Source organism: Haliotis cracherodii, unplaced genomic scaffold (genome assembly GCF_022045235.1).
Source record: "Haliotis cracherodii isolate W230 unplaced genomic scaffold, xgHalCrac1.p SCAF_13, whole genome shotgun sequence".
Taxonomy (NCBI): domain Eukaryota; kingdom Metazoa; phylum Mollusca; class Gastropoda; order Lepetellida; family Haliotidae; genus Haliotis; species Haliotis cracherodii.
In genome coordinates this window covers 10,395,874-10,419,515 of record NW_027266268.1, presented here as the reverse complement: position 1 = coordinate 10,419,515, position 23,642 = coordinate 10,395,874, and the positions used below count along the sequence as shown (strand labels likewise).

Genomic DNA, 23,642 nt, shown 5'->3' with positions numbered 1-23,642 from the left:
GTGCATAAAGCGTTCCGGGACAGTGATGTCGATTTTGTCCTTTATTGCCCCAAGAGCTAATTCCCCGTCAACTACATGCGTGTTGACAAATCAAAACTATGTCATATACAAATATACGGATACACCACAGTTAGCATGATTAGTGTACGTCGAGTTGTGCAGGGAACATAGAAAACCCACCAGTAGACTGGTTCATCTGGGTGCCCCGAGATTTAAAGTGTCCAGTTCTCGGGTATGCATTCGTGACCAAATCGTATTATTCAGGGACAAGCCCTCTTGCAGGTTACGGAAAGGGGCGAGTGGTGACGAATGCCCAGTATGTGCTTCACCTTCTCGAATGTCCATCTGACTTGAACCTCAAGGTCAAGGTCAGTAACTATTTCTGGCAGAGAAGAATTATCTTTCAGGTTCATCTGTTGGAACACCTATGCACGTGCAAATGAATACCTTGACACGTGCAATTCTATTGTAAGTCATGCGATTCACGGATATGAACAATTATGACAAACAACAGAACTCGTGTGCAACAATTACCCTGTCTGGCGCTCGGCATTCAGGGGATAAAACTAGGACTTGTAACGTCAGAGTCAGCCTCATGTGTCTGAGTGAGTGTGTATCACGTGTGGGCTAGTAATGAAACCGGCATTAGTCCGGACTAGTACAAGCAGCGACACAAGTGCATGTACGTCGCCATATTTATGATATAACCTTGAACGCGACTTCAAACCCTATTTCACGTCACACAGTGTTTTGTACCGTAAATAACAGAACGGATGACTCGACTGTGTTCTAACTAGTTGCTTATGCGATCAACCACTGGTTTGCCTTGCCCAGACTCGTAAAACGATATTCACTGAGTAATGGCGGCACGTGGTCTTGTGTACAACACACAGGTCACAGTTTATAAAGCAACGTTAGTCGCGGAGAGTAAGTGCATGGATCGACCACGCCCTAGTCGGCAAGCTTGATTTCTGAGAAATTCCAGGGTTCGGTCCTGCACCACACTCTAACACAGGTTGTATGTATTGTCTCTTTGACCAAGAGAACATACCTCTGAGCGTCCAGCAGTGAATGGGCACCCAGTAGGATGAGATGGTATGACCGTTAACCTTCCAGCGCCTCATAAGGTAGCCCGGTGTGTATACTCCCCAGGGAGCTGAGTATGAATCACCCATGGACCGGTGTAATATTTTAGCAGTGCCATGAGCATTCACTTGGTTAACGGAATGACGCGTTATAAATAGACTACTGCCACAACGACTACTACTACTACTACAACTACTACTCTCGGATTCCTGTTCTTCCCGATTATGTTTCTAGATTTAAAAGCACCATATCCGTGGTCGTTGGTTTCACCATAGTGGTAATATAACCGTCTATTACCAGCATCACTTCGGGATTTCCTCCGTCATGAAGCTTATCCACCTTACCTGACATAATTTCAAAGCAGCGTTAAACCCAACTCACTCACTCACTCATCCGCCCATCCTTCCACTCACTCACTCACCCACTCACTCACTCACTCATTCACTCACCCACCCACTCATTCACTCACTCATTCACTCACTCACTCACTCACTAGTAATGATGTATAAAGACCTGGAGACTGTACTGATTTGACAAAACCGAACCAAATTCATTGAAGTTTTATAATAATTTTATTGTTCCTTCGTGTTAGTTTTATGAAACAAAAGCCGATGATTAGCCCTGCTTCAGTTGAGGAACATGTCGAATTTGAAGCTGAGGTTGTTGTCCGACATGTCGAAGTTGAACCGGAAGCAGGCCAACGCCTCCCGGTAGTTTTGATTGGCCAGCTGGAGTCGGATCTGTTCCCGGGTGCAGTTGGCCCTTAAAGGTGTTATCGGAGGCTGGAAGAATCAGAAGGTAGAATTAAAATACTAGTCCTGGTTAAAACATTCACTTGAGAAAATGTATAAGGGTTTTGGTCACCCTCGATTATGCAGTGTACCCATTCCATTTCAGTATGAGGAAGTGAGTGAGTTAGGTTTAACGCTGCATTAAACAGTATTTCAGTTCAATCACGGCGTGTCAGCTTGACGTAGATGGAATTTCTACAGAAAATATCCCTGGGACATAGGGAATTTCTACAGACTATCCCTGGGATAGAGGGACTTTCTGTAGACTGTCCCTGGGATAGAGAAACTGTCTACAGACTATCCCTGGGATAGAGGGACTTTCTGTAGACTGTCCCTGGGATAGAGAAACTGTCTATAGACTATCCCTGGGATAGAAGGACTTTCTGTAGACTATCCCTGGGATAGAGAAACTGTCTACAGACTATCCCTGGGATAGAGGGACTTTCTGTAGACTGTCCCTGGGATAGAGAAACTGTCTACAGACTATCCCTGGGATAGAGGGACTTTCTGTAGACTGTCCCTGGGATAGAGAAACTGTCTACAGACTATCCCTGGGATATTGGCCCTGTAAAACAATAGTATGATGTCACTGGATGTTATTAATAGTAATTTCACCAGCTACATTAGTCAGCATGAATTTGGATGAAGATACTTACCCTGATGGTCGTCATCACTCCAGTATCTTCACCATCATTATCAAAACTACCGGGACACGCCCTCGGCATCCTGACAGAGGGACGCTGACACTGGCTGATGCTGCCTGGGTTCAGGTTCTGGAGCTGGTTGGGGGCGAAGCAGTGCTGTCCGCCGGAGAACTTGGTTCCGCGTCTGTACAGCTCGACTTTATCGCAGTTGCACGGCGTCGTCAGGTACTGCACCGACGTCAGTTCCTCCAGGGTGTTGCAGCCGATGTTCATGACGGAGCCTCTGCTGATCTGGGAGGATTGGAAACTGTAGGTCGGCATGTCAAAGGCATAGCTCATCAGATTAGTGATGTTTGTGTACTGTAGCCTCAAGTAGCGACTGTAGATGATGTCCTTGAATGCATACGGTTGGATGGTGAAGATCTTCGCACGGTTAAAGTTTATAGTGTTCAGACCGGTCAGATTGTGGAAGGCGTAGGATTCGATGGTGGTGATGTTGGAATAGGAAAACGAGATTTGGCGGTTGATGTTTTTGTCCAAGTTGCTGAACGCACCTCCCCTGATATTGGTGATGCTTACACGGTTGAAAGTTACTGAAGCGGGGATATCGGAGAATGCGCAGCTCTGTATGGTGCCGATAGATCCATAAGAAAAGCTTATAGTCTTCAGATTGGGGCGTCCTTGGAATCTTCCGCTAGGAATCTCGGTCAAGTTTGAATAATAGAAATTGACCGTGGTTATATGGGAGGGGATGTATGTTGGGAAGGAGTAGAGGCGCCGGCAGCTCATGGCGTTGTTGGTGGAGCACGTGCATCCGGATGGACACCCGACCTGGGCAGCTGCGAACTGGACACACAGACAGACGCACAGTAGCAGCACGATGTTTCCCGAAGACATCTGTAAAGGAACATTTGTGGAAATATACACAAAGGCAAAACATACTGATATTTGTACTGGTTGTTTAGTGTCTGTGTGTGTACGTGCGTGCGTGCGTGCGAGCGTGTGTGTGTGTGTGTGTGCGTGTGCGTGTGTTTTAGAGGAAGATGCGAGTGTGTTTTGAAGAGGGGAAGGGGGGCAGACGGTAGCCCCAGACGTACTGGATCAGACAATCTAGTGATTGACATCATGAGCATCGATCTACCTAATTTGGATACGATGACTACAACAACCAAGTCAGCGAGCATGACCACCCGACCCCGTTAGTCACCTCTTACAATGCATTGGTTACTGAAGACCAATTCTAACCCGGATCTTCACGGGTATTATCATTTGGTGAAACCCACGAGCACGGCTATGGTGCTAAAAGGCCAAGAAACACTATCGGGTCGAACCGGGATTTGAACCTACAAACATAGGTTTCTGGCGTGCCCAAGGGACGCAACTCCGCTAGCGAATTGCGGTTCCAGAGACGAATGAGCCACTCTTGCCCCCCTTTCTGTGAAGGAAGGAATCGAATAAATTATTTCACATGTAACTTTGTTCTTCGGGAACAATATATATTTTTAAATATCAAACTTTTTCAAGAAAAGATCCGTCACTAGTATGTTTAATGTTTTATGGACATAACATAGTAGTGAATGGGATGGGATTTACGCCTCTTTTTAGCAATATCCCAGCAAAAACACGGCAGAGAAAACTGGAAATGGGCTTAACACATTGTGGAATCGAACTCGGGCCTCCGGCGTGACGAGCGAACTGTTTAACAACAGAGCTAACACACTGCCCCTAATAACACAGTGACATAGAAATGGAAAGAGTTCTTAGAATACATCAAGAGGTTACTAATATAAATCATTGGGCCAGCGAGGTGTCCGGATAAGCGAGGTCCAGACTAATTAAGTTTCACTGTGTATTCTATACAATATATGTACAATATACAATGTATATTCTATATAATCATAACTTTCTTATTAGAACTTACACTCGCTGCAATATTATATACACATGCATAAACCGAAACCTTGCTAACTCGAAATCCGTTATCTCGGGGTATGGTCTCAAACGTTGTTACCTTAGACACCCGGCACAATCTGTTACGGGCACTCTGGTCTCATTTTGTTACATTGTTTTGCATGGTTAGCCCGATATATCTATCACACCGAGGGGTCATCAAGTTAAGCCCGTTTCAGTTGTGTCGGCTAAATGCCAAAAACACGGCCAGTGCTTCAGGCCATGCAATAACTGTTCTCTGCTAGCAAAACATCTTTTTTTAGGACATCAGGCATCTCCAGTGAACAATTGTTGTTGTTTTTTAAATAAAGCTACCCACTACCCGCCACCCCTTACTGACAAAACATTCCAGTATTCGCAGTTAACGTGTTGGATGAGCCAAATGCCTTTATGTGACTACCATTAGCTGTTTGCTTGATATATCATTAACTGTTTGATTGGCAGCAACTCATGCTTGCCCCAAGAGGCGTCTATGCTTGTCGTAAGAGGCGACTAACGGGGCCGGGTGTCAGGCTCGCTGACTTGGTTGATGCATGTCATCGTATCCGAATTGCTTCGATCGATGGTCATGATGTCAATCACTGGATTTTCTGGTCTAGACTCGATTATTTACAGGCCGCGGCTTAAACAACAAACAAACAAACAATGGCCGTAATCCTCCTTCCAACAAACAACCACCCAAAGAAGTGATCTATATGATTAATTGTGGCTGTGGTGACTTGTACATGGATGAAACCCTACGCCCATTAGTCACCCGCGTCAAAGAACATAAAACCTCAACAGCCAAAACAGACAACAAATCAGTCCTCTCAGACCACCAGCAAAAAAAACCCCTTCCATCAAGTTCAGTTTGACAAAGTCCACATCCTCCACATCAAGCTGTTGTTTGTTGAGCGACTGCCACTGCGCTACATAAAAAATGGCAATCCTAAATTGCCACCAGTTGCTTTAAATCAGTAATTATAAAGACGTGATATCTTTAACATAATTTAATTTGTATCCTTATCTTTAACTTACATGAGGGTAATAAAAATTAATATTGTATGAAAAAAGTAAAAACCTACCATTTTGGGTGTTCTAGCTGACACACCTGTTATTGGGTCTTGCAATCTGAATGAAGACACACACAGCTCACGGGAATGACAGGGTGTTTTATATATGTAGAAGACAGACGTCAACCTGTCAATCACACGCATCAAGGCGGAGCTATAATACCCGGATCCTCACCAGCAGTCATGTGCTGATTCGCTCACTTCGAACGCAATCACGGTTGCTTCATCTCATCTGACGGAATTTTGAGGAATTTATACAATTTACAGTGTTCGCTCTGTTGTTTTTTTCGATCACAATAATGATGACTTTCTGGACAGTGGTACACGAAATAATAACAAACGTTTTATTTCATTCCTTTTAAAATATTCACATGTATCATGGCAGAATTTAACGTTATCCCACAGCCAAGATTAATACGATTCATATTTCTAGTATTTTATTGATATAGATAGCGGCGTTAGTTCACGATATATGCATAAGTACAAATTAATATGTCCGGTTTCAAAAGGATTAAAATCATTTAAGTTTATAAACAGATATTATACCACGAGCTCGCAGGAATCAGAATTCGTGCTGTGGCCTAACAGCGACACTTCGCTTATCTCGAACTTCGAGGTAATGCGGTTTTATTGTACCTAACTAAATATCGTGAGTATAAATTCTGTGTTAATTGGTATAAACTCTGAATAGCTCTCTCCAAATCGATAACACGGCGTCGTCGAGTCGATTCATCGTTTATGATGAATAACTCGATATATTGTTTTGTATTAATTACGATTGAGAGTTTCACAAAGGACAAGTGATCACGATCCACAAGTTGTATTTCAGAGACAGAGAGAGAGCGAGAGGAAGCGAGAGAGAGAGCGAGAGGGACACAGAGAGAGAACGGTCACGGTCACGTGCTGATTCGCTTACTTCGAACGCAATCATGGTTGCTTCATCTCATCTGACGGAATTTTGCGGAATTTATACAATTTACACTTATGTATCTTTCTTTCAGTGTTCGCTCTGTTTTGTTTTTCGATCACAATAGTGATGACTTTCTGGACAGTGGTACACGAAATAATAACACACGTTTTATTTCATTTTTATAGATACATGTCTCATGCCTGAATTTAACGTTATCCAACAACCCAGATTAATATGATTCATATTTCTAGTATTTTATTGATATAGATACCGGCGTTATTTCACGATATATGCATACGTTCAAACTGTTCATGTCCGTTTACGAAAGGATTAAGATCTTATAAACAGATATGATTCCACGAGTCGTAGGACTCAAGTTTATGTACGATGAAATCCCCCGTATGGTCCCAGCACAATACGTTCTGTGGTCTAACAGCGAGACTTCGCTTTTCTCGAACAGCGGCTAACTCTATATGTTCCAAAGAACTTCGAGATAAGAGAGAGGGAGAGAGAGAGAGCCAGAGACAAAGAGAGAGGGGAGGGGGGGGGGGACACACAGTGAGTGAGTGAGTGAGTTTGGTTTAACGCCGAGAGAGAGAGAGAGAGATACCTATTCCTTTTGACTGAATCACCAGCCATGAAAAACGAAGGGGGGGGGGGGGGAGGGGCATAATACTCATGCTTGTTGTTTTTCAATATTGAGTACAGAGACAAATAGGTAGACACATCGTGACATCCTCACCCCCAAAGACTAACACTTCCTGGTGTATTCTAACCCTATACTGTGGGAATGTGTACTATTTCTATAATTCTATATGTATGTAGACAGTGTTTATGTGACAGAAATGGCCCCGCCGCCCTCAGCAAACAGCACCACAGTCCCCGTACCCTAACAAGTGATATTTCCTCCTCATTGACCGGAGATGTGGGTAAATAAGGTCGAAAATCTTCATACAAGTCATGTTCAAACTTTTTAATGTACATTTTATACTTGGGGGCACGGGTGCCCCAGTCGTCTAAGGCGCCTCGATTCGCTGTGCAGAGTTGCGTCCCTTGGGCACGCCAAACCTATGATTGTGGGTTCGAATCCCGGTTCGCCCCGATTATGTTTCTAGGTTTGTCAGCACCATACCCGTGCTCGTGGGTTTCACCGAAGTGGTAAACGTCTGAGACCTGCATCACTTCGGGCTTTCCTCCCACATTAAGCTGACACGCCGCGATATAACTGGAATACTGTTAAAAGCGGCGTTAAACCCAACTCACTCACTCACTCACATTTTATACTTAAATTAACATGTTTATATTTGTATTTACATAATTAATATGCAATCGTGAAACGTGTGTACATGTTGAAATTAAACAATACCTTTACAAATGTCTTTTCGGGACAAGCACAGTGAAATCTCGATACACCTGACCCCGTCAGACCGGTTCATTGACTACCTTTTGACATTTTTTTTTAAAATGTAGAAATACGATTTGATAGTGTTAGTACTCTTTTGGTCACATTCAATTTTCAGGTCTATACTTTCTTTTGCCCGGCAGTTGATAGATGAATAGATAGACGTATTCCGTTTTGGATTTAAACACTTTCATGAACATGTTTAGGTCTAAACATGTTTAGGAATGTGTTTAAATGCTAAACGGAACACACGTTGTTACAGAAAATGAAGCTATATTTAAGGCAGTACATGTACAACATTTGTGTAAAGAACTGTTCATTCAACAATGTATCTCTCTCTCTCTCTCTCTCTCTCTCTCTCTCTCTCTCTCTCTCTCTCTCTCTCTCTCTCTCTCTCTCTCTCTCTCTCTGTCGGTATTAGTCCGGACTAGCACAAGCAGCCACACACATACACACACGTGCATGCACGTCGCTATATAAGTGCAATAATCTTGGACGCGACGTTAAACCCCATTTCACCTCACCTCACCTCACCTCACCTCACCTCACCTCTCTCTCTCTCTCTCTCTCTCTCTCTCTCTCTCTCTCTCTCTCTCTCTCTCTCATCTATAGTGTTGTATGCATATATACTGAATTTGAAATTGCGAAATTTTTGTAAATACCAGGGAGAGGGCATTCTAAGTTGGAAGAACTTGTCCCCCAATCCCGTTCACTCCTTGTTTAGATCTTAACATGTTTAGGAATATGTTTAAATCAAGGGAACACACATTTTGTGTGCTCTAACACACAGGACCTAGACACATGAAATGAGCTGTCGTCTCATAGCCTAAACACAATCCATAATCCATATCCATATCCATAATCTAAACGTGTTTAGAATTTAAACTTGTTTAAATTCTAAACATGTTACGACCAATTGTATATCATTGTGTATTATCCTAACAATCTGAACACGTTTAGTGAGTGAGCGAGTTTGGTTTTACGCCGATTTTAGCAATATTCGAGCAGAATCAGGATGGGGACATCAGAAAATGGCTCCACACATTGTCTCCATATGGGGAATCGAACCCGGGCCTTCGCCGTGACGAGCGAACACTTTAACCACTAGGCTACTAAACCGCCCCTAAACATGTTTTAAGTGCATATCAATGGGCATAACGTCAAATGTATAATGTATATTGAAATTAGATGTGCAAATCAGGTTCACAGACACTTGCATAACACTTACACCACTTGGTACAATACTAACATGTTCAAATACACCAAGCTCTGTTATTGGCGACTTGAAACAATGGCATTTGTGACGTGAACAATGTACGTTGCACGGGTAGTATCGTGAAGGACTACAAATCAAGATTTTACAGGTTCGTATCCCACTTTTGAAAGTGTTGCGTTCATAAATGCGTTGTTACCGTATGACTAATAGTATTCTATCACCAACAAAACGAAACCTGACAATAAAAGTGTGTCTGATTATTACGATAGATACTTAATGTTTTTAAGTTTTCCCCATTCTTCCATATCCCTGTTAAACCCCTAACAAACGTGTTTAGGTTTGAGTTTAGCATCTTAACACATTTTTCCAGTGTATATGCGCACATACATAAGCGTGCAGATGTACACCCCATGAACGTGACAAATGCCCATCGCATAGATTTCACCTCAACATACATGCTCACATCAAATTTTCCAGGGACCACTTGCACAAAGCGACCTTAGCGCTAAAATGATCGTAGCATACTTTAACATAGGCTAAAGATAATTTTAACACTAACGTGGCTTTGTGCAAGCTGGCCCTGGACAGATTGTACAAAGGGCGGCAACTCCTATTCCTGAATATAGCCTTCCACGAGTCTTACTCACACCATCCTTGCACAGACGCTTCTTCCATTTGCCTTAAGACTTTCAAAGATGCTTATTCAAAGTGTTGTCATAATTGTATTTCATTTCATCGGCATTTGGGTAAGACACTTGCCTAACATTTATATGAATGGTGATATTTGTATTTGTAGAATAGATGCTTTCTGTGCTAACAGGTTACAGTGTGACAGGTGTGTAGATTGACATAGGCATATTGAATGAATATCTTGTATAGAATTAACATATAACATAAGCGTTTGTTACAGTTTAAGCTCTTATCAGTCCCGTTAGCGCGAACAATAATAGATCGTCCCTGCTTATTTCAAAACCTTGTTGTACTAGTCTTTACTCAGACTCGACAAGAAAACACTCAGGAAAATTACGAGGTTAAAACGATACCAAAGTATGTAACTGAAAGTAAGTAGGGTTTTCACGTTTTGACAAACCACTTGAAACAGGTGCGGTTTGCAGTCCTCGTGTAAATATTAACATTATATTAATCCCCTTATGCAGCCAAAGCTCTATTAAATTATGCGACATATGTAAAGGGGTTAGATTCATTACACTTTTGTGACTAAAAAGTGTCAAGCATACTTCCAGAAAGGATGTTGTTTACTTTTCTCAGAATTGGGTAAGTAGTATTTTCTCCATCTTCCGGTTACGTGAAACACGGTGTTGCTGCACTGCCTTATAAGGGGATCGTGAGGTATGTTAATGCCATCATGAAGAAGCTCAGTGTTGTAGATTCCAATACCTTTCAGATTATTGTGAGATCAGAAAACCTATTTATGTGCGTATTTTCACGAAAAACTGTTGTTTAATGCGCCCGTCCCATGTACGAGTACAATGACTGTTGTGTGCCTGAAGCAAAATGACTTTAGAAGTCTTATTTTCTGGAGATTGGTAAATATTCCTCGAGAATGTAACGAAAATAAACCCGTCTCGTAGGTAGAGGATATTTCCCTGAACAGCCGTGTTATAGAATAGGTAAATTCTCTTTAAAAAATGTCAGAAATGTATCGTTTTCGGGAACCATATATCAGATGAATATGAGCGATAAAACGAGATTTTTTTTAAAAACGAACGATACGTTTTGTTTCGGCTAAATCCAAACATTTATAATATTTATTCCGCGAAACAGTGCGCACATTGAGAAAGGAGCCACCATTGTCCGAAGCTTAATGAAGATAAAGCCCACCTCACTAAGATTGCCTATCGATGTATCAACACAAGTCGATAAAAGTAGCCGAGGATGATATACACACCTTTAACGACGATTGTTGACTTATAATCCATGTACACAATCTCATGAAAAACGTCACTACAACAGCCCACTGCAATGTCTTAAACAGCATTGTTTTTAAACTTGTTAAAAAATGTCATGGAGGAAAACAGTAAAGTGCAAGTTAAGACATTCGTAACTCGTGGTAGTGGCTATAAAAAGGCAAGCATAAGCCAATAATTTGTCATTCAATTGTCAACATTTCTCAAGTTCGAAAATGCCGAAACTCAGCGCTGCCGATCGGAACATCGCCACAGGGCGTATCCAATGAGGGGAATAACAGTCTTTTGTTGCACGCCACTTCAACGTCCATCACATCACAATTTGCCGCCTTTGTGACCGATACACACAGTTCAATTCCACTGCAGACCGTCCGAAAACCAAGACCAAGACCAAGAGTTACCACCCCTGCACAGGCGTGATTGCTGCCCGAGACGGTCACACGAGATACTGAGTTCAGCGCAACCTTGTGGCCTTATGTGACTTGACAGTGAACAGTTTTTGTACAACGACAACATGTGACTGGCTATCGAGCTCCAAAAATTTCATATTTGTATCTATGATATTAAATTAAATGTATCGACTTTATTAGGTACAATTTACTAAAAATCGACCTGTGCGTTTCTTTTTTTGAAAAGTGTAAGCGACCAGATCTCCCCCTATACCTCCCCTACCCCCAACCCCACCCATCTGAATTTCAGATAAACTGTATTTAAGGCCATGGAAATTGAATTTTTCTTCATGGGGATTCCGGATGCGAGTAGATGGGTTTTTCTTAATTCCCAGTAGCCTAAAATTAGAAGAGAAGATCTATTATGGGGTGAGAGTGAGAGTGTATTTTTAGAAAAAAAAGTATTTAATTTAAAACAAAACAAAATAATCCATTATGAATGTAATGACACAAGACTTACTTATTATATCAGGTAGATAACGTTTAGCCCCAGTCAGATCTTTGCCTAATATTGTACACTACTTTGGCTAGATCTTCCTATTAATAACGTTAATACACTAAAACATCACAATACACTAATAATGCTAGAATTAGAAGCCCCAAAATTTTAAAATATATACATTAACTTTCGTTTTCTTATAATCCTATCATTTTCAGTCACTGGGTGATGAAATAGGCATAAACGTGTTTGGAAATCGTTATCATAATATAATAAATGGAAAAATAATTACAAAATGACTAAAATATTTTGGTGTTTGTAAATTGCCTAAGTGATAATTTCTACCATTTTACACATTGACTGTAACATATATACCTGGTCCTGAATCTGAATCTATAGATTTTCATATCGACATACCAGATGTCATATCTGATAAATATGTAGTTTTGATTTAACAATAGCCTGAGTATTTTAATAAATGAAAACAGTATAGCATGAACATTTCTCAATATAACCACCGCATTTAACACATCAGATACCTGCATTATTATAAGTGTTAAATCATATTTCAATTCAATTGCCATGTGTTTGAAGAAAACGCTTCCAAATATCTATTTTGACAAATAGCGACCAGACATTCAGTCATTCACAAGGGGAAGACTCAGCATAAAACAGGTGTTATTAATTGGGTTTTTGATTTATGGAGAATATCATTATTTCATTGCCTACACAGAGGGATTAATTCGTCACGCTTCAATTATATATATTTAGTAAGTTTCTACTTGGTTTTCGTCATATTTCCATTTTCTTGTCAAATAAACCATTATATAATAGTACAGAGAAATGAATATACAAGAAACTTCATGAATATCATGGGCATCATAGAAGCATAACATGTGTCAGTCATCAGTTAACATAAGCATCCTCATCTTCCATAATTATAAAAATAGAAACTTTTCAATATTGTGGAACAATAACTATAATATATGAAGATGAACATAAAGTTTTCAAAAATATGGTTTTATAAAATATGGTTTTCTTGAGGAAATCCATACGGAAGACACAATGCTTCGAAATATTCTTTCTCCATGTCAAAACACTTGTCAAGACCCGAGGAGGTTTGATGACAGTGTGTAAGAACTGGCCTAGGTTGTTGTTTAACGCCGCACTTAGCAATATTCCAGCTAAATTACGCCGGTCTGGAAATAATCGAGTCTGGACCAGACAATCCAGTGATTGATATCATGAGCATCGATCCACGCAATTGGGATACGATGACATCCATCAACCAAGTCGGCGAGCCTGACCACCCGGTCCCGTTAGTCGCCTATCACGACAAGCATTGTCACCTGTTGCGGCAAGCATGGGTTGCCGAAGACCTATTCTACACCGGACATTGACGGGTCGTGACCCAATGGGAATCATAACATCCAGTTCGCCTCCAATCAGTAACCATCACCCATTATTATCATTATGCTGATTGGATGTTTAACCCCCGCGTCTGTACATAGCAATAAAAGGGCATAGTGTTTAATTAGAGTAGTTGAGACGGCAGTTTGTGTGAGTGAATCAACACACTGAACATGGTGAGTTCAGTTCAGCATGGTGAGTTATAAGAATTTTTATGGATAACAACTTCTTTAATACTGGGAAAAGCGACGTTTCGGTTTAGATCCTTATACCGTTGTCAAGCAAGACTGAATTCAGAGAATTGACAACGGTATAAGGATCTATACCGAAACGTCACTTTCCCAGTATTCAAGAAGTTGTTATCCATAAAAATTGTGTCTATTTTGTCATCCTTCAACTTCTAAGTAATGCCTATCAAAAAAATTATGGTGACGCGATCATGCGCGTCGGTTCCAAATAAATTTTCGGGCATGGAATATTGACTCAGTTCAAAATGCCTATACTATTTATTGATATTGATGATACAATGGGTTATCGGTAATAGTTTTTATAGCTCTCTCATCTAGGTATATTCAAACAGCCTCGAGACAGACATGATCTCAATGTGGAATGAAAGGACGCCTTAATACAATAGGATTGTGACAAATGGTTAAAAAAAATAATGCTTAAATAATCAACAAAAGCGACTTTCTGTCAATTATAAAATGAATGCGATAGTCATGAGGCCATACCAAAAGCGTAACATATTGGATTGAGAAAAATGTTTAGCACACACCGTGAAAGTGCAGAAGTTTAGTGGGCTTTGAATGTCCTTGAACCGCGTATAAACAGTCATCAATCCACACTTACAACTGTTTTACATTGAACGGCGATCGTATGTCTCACATGGGAATGGTTATATTTTGGTTTATCATCCAAGACTAGACTGGATTAGATCAAGCGATATGCTACTGAAGCTGTTAGCAGTACTTTTTACACTGAAGACACTGCTAATTACTGTCTACTAATTGAAAAAGTTTGAAGAATGATGTTGGATGATAAATAAAATCTCACCCTCGTGTCTTTTGATATAAAATATATCAAAACTCGTTGATAAAAGTGGCTCGGCGAGCCTCGGAATTTTTCCACTTTTATCAACTCGTGTTGACATATTTGATATCAAAAGACGCTCGGGTGAGATTCTCTATATACTTATCTCACCTTACACAGAAATGTCGGGTTGTGAGTGGCTGAGACACATTCTATTTTCAATGTACCCCGCTAACATGTAAAGTACTTTTCTTATGTTCCCGTTCGAATTGCCGAACTGATGGTACTGTACTGCAAGGTAACTGTAGAGGGGTCCCACTTGACGCCGCAACGCAGTTACGACAATGGTTACGATCTATGTTTGCTCAAAATAGGCACATCATTAACATTTGATTGTGATTGAGAAATGTGCCAATGCTGTGTCCAATATGAAAAATGTATTTGTATACTTATATACCGACGTGCATGGACGAGTATGTGTGGCTACTTGTACTCTTAGGGGTACGGGTGGCCAAGTCGTCTAAGGCGATTCGCTGTTCAGAGTTACGTCCCTTGAACACGCCAGAAACCTATGATTGTGGGTTCGAATCCCGGTTCGCCTCGATTATGTTTCTAGGTTTGTCAGCACCATACCCGTACTGGTGGGTTTCACCAGAGTGGTAAACGTCTGAGACCTGCATCTGAGGGCTTTCCTTCCACATTAAGCTGACACGCCGTGATATAACTGTAATACTGTTAAAAGCGGCGTTAAACCCAACTCACTCACTCACTTGTACAGGTTCGAACGAATGCCGATCATATGCCGAATGCTAGCCCACTGAGATACCATGCGAAAGTTTAACATGGACACTCAGACAAAGTACACTGACTCTGAGCCGACCTGCCTTGACCACTCCATCACGGTAAACTCTCAAACTCCTTTAAGATGAAACTGTATCGCCCCGACAAAAATATTATGCCCTAATATCCACACACTAGCGATAACTCAATATCTTTTTCGAGTGTCAGGGATTTTGGGTACAACGAAATTTTGAAAATCATATCATGAAGAGAAACATAAACTGCCGAGAAAAAGAAAGTGAACACTTGAAGATTGTATTTCACCAAACGATTACAAACGTTATCAATACGTTACTAGACTGAAAACAGCCACCGAAACACTAAAACATAAATATGATACCCGTTTCAAATACATCACCATCGAAAAACCATTTCTTGTTTGTTTCATTTTTAACCTCCATCAAACATGTTTTTTTTACTATTTTTTGTCCGACAGTTAACTTGATATATGAACGGATCAGACAGTGGGGATTGGTTGGTTTGTTTAATTAAGACATTGAAGAACGATCAGGTGTGTAGGTTCTGTAGTGTCATCATATTAGCTATTTATTTCATTATATCATTCATCCACATCATTTGTCACAGACTCTCCGTCTTCTGCTGCTGATGGTGGCTGTCGATCTGTGTTCAGCCCAGTGTCCGACCGGGTGTTCCTGCACCACCACCTCCGTCACCTGCAACGGCATTACCTCCATTCCTACACTCGCCTTCCCCGACGTCACCTCCCTCCGCTTCAACAACATCAACAGCAACATACCCTCAAACGCCTTCAGATCGATGCCCAAGTTGGAGTCCATCTCTATCTCCAACGGCAATATCAGTTCCATTGCCCCATGTGCCTTCAGCGCCATCCCCGCAAAGTCTATTACCATCTCCAGAGGGGTTTAACGTCGCATCAAAGATTATTGCACTTATATGGCAACGTGCATGCACGTTTGTGTGTGTGGCTGCTTGTACTAGTCCGGACTGATGCCGATTTATAGTGCTAGCCCACTGAGATACCATGCTGCAGTTTAAAATGAATACCCCACTCAGACACAGTACACTGACTCCGAGCCGACCAGTCCTTGTTTTAGCCCCTTAATGCCGTGCGCCACACAGGGTAATAACAAGTACCATCTTCTAAAGTCTTTTGGTTTTACGCGGCCGGGCATCGAACCCCTGACCTTCCTCTCTATGGGCGGACGCTCTACCTCTAGACCAGTAAAAAGAATATGATCAGATCTGTTTGCTCAAAACAGGCACATCTTATGTGTGTGTTGGGTGGTGGGGGGTGGTGTGTGTGTGTGTGTGTGTGTGTGTGTGTGTGTGTGTGTGTGTGTGTGTGTGTGTGTGTGTGTGTGAATATACCGACAAAAACTATATTAGGGTACAATTTATGAATTGCATCGAGTGTAGAATAATGTCATTGTAACGAATGTATGGAGTGAAGTGGACAACGGGAAATATAACCGGGGAAAGATGGATAGTGTTTTTACGTGCGCTTTCTGACTTTATGCGCTTTTCGCACACGGGCCCACGCGGCTGTTTAGTGGTTTTACCGAGGAGGGTATGTCCGAAAAGAAAGGGCAACCTGGGGGACTTTAGGGTTGCTTATTTAAATTTGGGAAAATTTGAAATTTTGAAGAATGCCGCGCTATTGGTAGGGGAACTAAGGTAGTTTGTGTGGTTGTGTGATATTTTGAATTTTATGTTATATTTTTTATTATTATTTATTATTTGTTAAGGGTCTGTTGTTGTTTTTAATTTTTTAAAGGGTTTTAGCATGGTATAGAATGATTTTGTAGTCGCGGCCTAGTAGGCCTGTTTTAATGAGGAAAATGCCTAATGCCTTGAAGTTTTGTAGGTCGTTTATTGGGTTTAGAAGTGTTGCCAGAGAACACATGCACCTCTCACTGTTTAGGTCAATTGGACAGGGGAGAAAATCACAGGAGGGCGACTAGCCACCAGATGCAATGTTGTTACGACCGTAAAAAGTCGAATGCTCCTTATACACTGCCAGGTAAAGACAGACGATTAGATGGGCCTTTATTCCCTCTGATTGGTTTCTAAAACCTAATTAGCCAATTGTTTGAATAGCGTAAACCACTGCGTGATTACATAGGCGGTTCTGTAATGTTTGATGATCTCAAACTTGTTCAGCGGTACCTCGAAAGCACGTGTCACATGTCTTCCGGGTTCAAGGTTCATGGAGAATCGCACGAATTGTCACGAATGGTTCCCTATGAAATGTTTTCTCCAAATGTTTATATGTCTTACACAGTGTTTCCAAGTGTCACGTTTTCTCTTTCAAGCATGGGGGAAGTACTTCAACTGAGATAGGATCTGTTCCTGCCACATTTCCACTGACTGTGATCGGAATACCAAGGCATGGTGTTACACAAAGAGCGGATAGTGTTTACCCTAGAATAGGGTATATGTAATTTACAAAGTATAACACAACCTCGTTAGTCTGGACACTGTTAATACCGGAAACCTACCTCCCAGAGTGTTAGGTACGTTTTCAAAGTGATATTTCTCCGTAACTATGACTTGTTAAACCAGAAATGAATATCATTAAAATCAGATCTTAGTTCTCGCTATCGCTTAACAAAGTTTTCTTTAGCGGCAGCGAGAACTTACATCTGATTATAATGAGATTGAACCAGAAATGTGATTATCCGTACGATTTCAGTAGGTCGTCCGGAATAACGAGGTTCAATGTATCTTTGGATAGGAGGGGTAGGTGCTGAAACGTCTCGAAACGTTTCTAACGTCACTGCACGGCACAGGAAAAAGGTATATTTATAGCCGAAATCCTGTTCAGACCTTGTTTATCCGGAGTACCCACTGTCCGGTGGATTACTGATGGAGTGTCTATGATGCAAGGTAGTGCGTTGCCGTTGTGTCAGCACTAAACAGAATAGAGGCCGGGCCTCAAATGGAAGCCCGATTAATGCCCGAGCGTGTAATAAAGGATATACGACACAATAGGTAGCAAACCTCTGCTGACTGTATACAAAGTCGAAGAGACACTCAAATATATATTAGATAGGAAGAAGATTGGCCTTTCAATAAATCAGGTGAAGTGAAATGGGGTTTAACGTCGCGTCCAAGATTATTCCACTTATATAGCGACATGCATGCACGTGTATGTGTGTGTGTGTGTGGCTGCTTGTACTAGTCCGGACTGATGCCGATTTATAGTGCTAGCACACTGAGATACCATGCCTCAGTTTAAAAAGAATACCCCACTCAGACACAGTATACTAACTCCGAGCCGACCAGTCCTTGCTTTAGCCCCTTAATGCCGAGCGCCAGACAGGGTAACAACAAGTACCATCTTCTAAAGTCTTTTGGTATGACGAGGCCGGGCATCGAACCCCCGACCTTTCTCTCTCCGGGCGGACGCTCTACCATTAGACCACGGAGGCAGTCTTTTCACTAAATGAACAATAAGAGTAGGGAGTGAATGAGTGAGTGAGTATGGTTTTACCCCGTTTTTAGCTATATTCCGGCAATATCACTGCGGGGGACACGAGAAATTGGCTTCACACATTGTTGATTGGAACCCGGGTCTTCGGCGTGACGAGCGAACGCTTTAAAACACTAGGCTACCTCACCACCCAAATACGAGGAGGGAATCAAAGACGGGAAACGGTCAGACAATTGGGGCCAGCTCAAGTTTTTGTCGGCAGTTTCCAGCTGACAAATTATACTTTATGTAATGTAGTTACTCTACGACATAACATATATGTTTGATAAAATGGTGATGCGTTTCATAACTGGCAGGATTGTTATGTGTCCCCATGGGACAGGCATACCTTTCCTAGTTAAGAGAGTATTAAAGATACATGATGCACTTTACAATTTGCTGCGGTTACCGAATACCCTCATCCGTTTATCATGTTCATCAGTTTATCATTACGTCACTTCCGGGTGCTACGATCGTCCTGTAAAAACATCTACCAATGTCAGCCGTGCCACAGGTGGGGCAGGATATGCTCACCTTTTCGCGAACACCTGGTATCATCACTATTTGATAGTGATTCAGAAACACATGCTCGTGATGTAGTCAGAATCGTACAACTGACGCTTGACATCGATTTCTTGTGAATATGGAAAGGGTTTGTCTCTTTAATTTACATATTTTTTATGAAATCAACATGCCAATCTTTTTTAAATAACTTACCTCCAAATATGTATATTTTATTTCCTCAAAGTAAACATTGAATAAGGATTCAAGATAAAAATAAAAACCAGGGGGCGTCTTGTTTTCAAAAACCTTTGCAGTTTTCGGTTACGATCTGGAAATCCTTGCAGATAGCCTGTATCAGAGAATTGCCATACCTGTACAAGGTCCCACTCAGACCAGCCCCAGCAGCTATGACAGTATCATGATCATACACAAAGATATCATCCTTCTCAAGGCCAACAGGGGAACGCCCTACTGGCCAACAGTTTGTGTGTTTTGGTGACACTGTACACGCTACGGATCTGAAAGTGTTCCTTACACTTCCTGTCACCGATACACTATTACAACGTGGAACTGAATGGAAGACTGTACTGGCCACGCCCACTTCTCAAACCAACCCGTCTGTATTTATATGAGGACTTGCTGTATCAGTATTCTTGAGAGGCTCATTCAGTGTGCCAGAACGAGAAACAGCAGGAAGGTTCATCGACGATTGAAAATGGTGAGTTTCAAGTTCTCATGTTATTAGATCGTGAAACGGATTGATTGGTACCTTGTGATTCACTTGAAATTGTCATTGTGGTGATTGATGGTACCCCTTAAATACACCGGTATCGCAGTATTTGAAACTCGCTACAGTAGCATCGCGGTGTCTGAAACTTGCTATAGTAGCATTGCGGTGTCTGAAACTCGCTACAGGAGCATTCTGGATTCTGAAACTCGCTACAGTAGCATTGCGGTGTCTGAAACTCGCTACAGTAGCATCGCGGTGTCTGAAACTCGCTACACTAGCATAGCGGTATGTACAACTGGCGGCTGAATCATCGATGTATCCTAAACTCGCATCAGTAGCATCGGGGCATCTAGAATTCGCGACAGTAGCATCGCGGTATCTGAAAACGCTGTGTGAAACTCGCTACAGTAGCATCGCGGTATCTGAAAACGCTATGTGAAACTCGCTACAGTAGCATCGAGGTACCTGAAAGCGCTATGTGAAACTCACTACAGTAGCATCGAGGTACCTGAAAGCGCTATGTGAAACTCGCTACAGTAGCATCGAGGTATCTGAAAACGCTGTGTGAAACACGCTACAGTGGCATCGCGGTATCTGAAAACGCTGTGTGAAACTCGCTACAGTAGCATCGCGGTATCTGAAAACGCTATGTGAAACTCGCTACAGTAGCATCGCGGTATCTGAAAACGCTATGTGAAACTCACTACAGTAGCATCGAGGTACCTGAAAGCGCTATGTGAAACTCGCTACAGTAGCATCGAGGTACCTGAAAGCGCTGTGTGAAACACGCTACAGTAGCATCGCGGTATCTGAAAACGCTGTGTGAAACTCGCTACAGTAGCATCGAGGTACCTGAAAGCGCTATGTGAAACTCGCTACAGTAGCATCGAGGTACCTGAAAACGCTGTGTGAAACTTGCTACAGTAGCATCGAGGTACCTGAAAGCGCTATGTGAAACTCGCTACAGTAGTATCGAGGTATCTGAAAACGCTGTGTGAAACACGCTACAGTGGCATCGAGGTATGTAAAACTGGCGGCTGAATCATCGATGTATCTTAAACTCGCATCCGTAGCATAGTGTCATCTAGAATTTGCGACAGTAGCATTGCACTGTCTGAAACTCGCAACAGGAGCATTCTGGTTTCTAAAACTCGCTACAGTAGCATTGCGGTGTCTGAAACTCGCTATAGTAGCATTGCGGTATGTGAAACTCGCTACACTAGCATCGATGTATCCGAAACTTGCTATAGTAGCATTGCACTGTCTGAAACTCGCTACAGGAGCATTCTGGTTTCTGAAACTCGCTACAGTAGCATTGCGGTGTCTGAAACTCGCTACAGTAGCATTGCGATGTCTGAAACTTGCTATAGTAGCATTGCGGTGTCTGAAACTCGCTACAGGAGCATTCTGGATTCTGAAACTCGCTACAGTAGCATTGCGGTGTCTGAAACTCGCTACCGTAGCATCGCGGTGTCTGAAACTCGTTACAGTAGCATCGCGGTATGTACAACTGGCGGCTGAATCATCGATGTATCTTAAACTCGCTACAGTAGCATCGATGTATGTGAAACACCGCCGCTTTTAGCAATATTCCAGCAATATCGCGGCGGGGGACATCTAAAATGGGCTTCACACATTGAACACATGTGGGAAATCGAACGCTGAATTGACTTTGAAGTCAAATTATATCTGAATTGCCCAAAGAATGAATGCATTCTGTTTGTTGAATAACAACGAAGAATAATCATGGTAATGAGTGAGGAGAAAAAGTACTTCGTATTGGTATGTGATGGTGCTGAATTGGATTGGAAAATAAACTGACCTTGTTTTTGACTGCCGGGGAAAAGTTTACACTTGAAAACTAGACCTGACCAAACGATTACAAACTTTATCAGAACAATACCAGGCTGAAAACTGTCCCCGAAACACTGCAAACTTAAGGTCCAAAACACAACTATGATACCCGTATCAGTTACATCACCATCGAATAACCGTTTATCGTTTGTTTCATTTTAGCTACCATCAAACATGGGTGTACTTTCTTTTGTCCGAAAATTGTACCGCAACTCTGCAACAATTCGTTAAAATATTATTATGTGCAAGTGCTCTCGAGATGAGTCAGCCATCAAAACAGCTGTTTCAATTATCTTCTCTTCCCCCAGACTCTCCGTCTTCTGCTGCTGGTGGTGGCTGTCGGTCTGTGTTCAGCCCAATGTCCGACCGGTTGCTCCTGCTCCACCACCACCATCAACTGCAACCGCATCAACTCCCTGCCCAGTTTTTCCTCCCCCAGCGTCACCCGAATCCAGATCGACAACATCAATAGCAGCATCCACTTCAACGCCTTCAAAGCAGTACCCAAGCTGGAATCGATTTTCATCAGGAATGGCAATATCAGCTTCATCGCGTCATGTGCCTTCGGAGAGATTCCTGCCAAGTCAATTGGCATCGTCAATGTCCGTATTGGCGTCATAGGTCTGGGAGCCTTCAAAGACCTTCACAATGTCGGCCGGTCAATTTCCATTCACAATTGCCAGATCGGGCAAATCTCCTCCAACGCTTTCTACCGACTGTCCAATTTAACCCTACTAAGCCTTAACTCAAACAACATTTCAACTATCCAAAAATACGCCTTCAACAAGATCACCAGCGGTACAAGTCTGAATGTTTTCCACAACAACATCACCACCATCAACAGCTACGCCTTCAACTTTGGACCCAACGTCTTCTCAACATACGCCTTCATGACCGGGGGTTCCATCATGAACATCGGATGTCAAGCACTGAATGGCCTGAGAACGATAACCTATCCGACCCTGAGATGTGACTGCGATCTGGTGCCGCTCGTGCAAAGTCCAATATACTTGGGGAGAGTCAACTGCTTCAGCCAGTCACAGCTGCATGACGTCATTTCCGGAAGCATCAACAACTGCACTAAACCAACATTGAGGGAGCCTGGCTACTGTGTCTTTTAGACATGTTTATGTGCTCAGGCAGTAACGTAATTAAAGCATTCAAATGTGTATGTTTTCATGTCCTCCCTATTTCTGTAGAGCGGAAGGTCCGGGGTTCGATCCCCGGCCGCGTCATGCCAAAAGACGTTAAAAGATGGTACTTGTTACCCTGCCTGGCACTCCGCATAAAGGGGATCGAACAAAGATTATCGGTTGGAGGTCAGTATAATGTGTTAGAGTGGTATATACATGTTAAACTGCGGCATGCAGTGGGTTAGCTCTTCAAAACCGGTATTAGTCGGGGCTAGTACAAGGTGCCTGCACGTCGCCACATAAGATCAGTAATCTTGAACGCGACGTTAAGCCCCATATCTGTCAGAATTGATCCCGAGCAACCTATGCCAGTTCATTAAAAACTTCGGAAATCTCTTCCGTCACGTTTATCGTGTCGGCCATTTCGACGTCTTGTACTTGGTGTAAATGTATCATGGCGCTGTAGTTCTTAACAAACCTTTCTCATTAAATGAGCTGTTTCTGTTGAGCATGTTGAGCATACATGTCACCTCTCGTTTTGAGGAACTATTTTATTCCGCGATACAGCTGGTTGTTGTATGGCTGTCAGTGTACAAGCTTACACGTACTAAACATAATTGTGTATAGATCAAGGTATACGTCCTTTGGGGTAAAAATAGTTCCGACGTTCATACAGTTTGACCCTCACTCTATGAAGGTTTGTACTGCAATGAACTCAAAGTGAAAGTCAGTTCTTAACAGGCAGTCGTCATATTGCTGGAATATTGATGAGTGCGGCGTTAGACAACAATCAAACATCAGTCATATATTTGCGAGTATGG

At 42.1% G+C, this 23,642-nt stretch overlaps 2 protein-coding genes across 2 annotated transcripts; one reads left to right on the top strand and one right to left on the bottom strand.

The window, feature by feature from the left end:
- Positions 1 to 1,639: 1,639 nt before the first annotated feature.
- Positions 1,640 to 5,596, bottom strand: LOC139458875 (leucine-rich repeat-containing protein 15-like). The gene is made up of 3 exons (XM_071240310.1): positions 5,536 to 5,596; positions 2,534 to 3,418; positions 1,640 to 1,868 (listed from the first exon to the last, which is right to left on the bottom strand). The coding sequence occupies exons 1-3, from the start codon at positions 5,536 to 5,538 to the stop codon at positions 1,713 to 1,715; spliced, it is 1,044 nt and encodes a 347-aa protein (XP_071096411.1). The 5' UTR covers positions 5,539 to 5,596; the 3' UTR covers positions 1,640 to 1,712.
- Positions 5,597 to 19,718: 14,122 nt separating this feature from the next.
- Positions 19,719 to 22,839, top strand: LOC139458874 (leucine-rich repeat-containing protein 15-like). The gene is made up of 2 exons (XM_071240309.1): positions 19,719 to 19,822; positions 21,997 to 22,839. Exons 1-2 carry the CDS (start codon positions 19,733 to 19,735, stop codon positions 22,807 to 22,809), a joined length of 903 nt encoding a protein of 300 aa, XP_071096410.1. The 5' UTR covers positions 19,719 to 19,732; the 3' UTR covers positions 22,810 to 22,839.
- Positions 22,840 to 23,642: the final 803 nt, after the last annotated feature.

Excerpts from the sequence above, each read along its gene's own strand:
- LOC139458875 (XM_071240310.1), bottom strand. Across the intron at positions 1,869-2,533 it reads GAGTGATGACGACCATCAGG|CCTCCGATAACACCTTTAAG; the intron begins GTAAGTATCTTC and ends TGATTCTTCCAG.
- LOC139458874 (XM_071240309.1), top strand. The coding sequence starts at position 19,733 with ATGAGGACTTGCTGTATCAGTATTCTTGAGAGGCTCATTCAGTGTGCC. Across the intron at positions 19,823-21,996 it reads TTCATCGACGATTGAAAATG|ACTCTCCGTCTTCTGCTGCT; the intron begins GTGAGTTTCAAG and ends CTCTTCCCCCAG.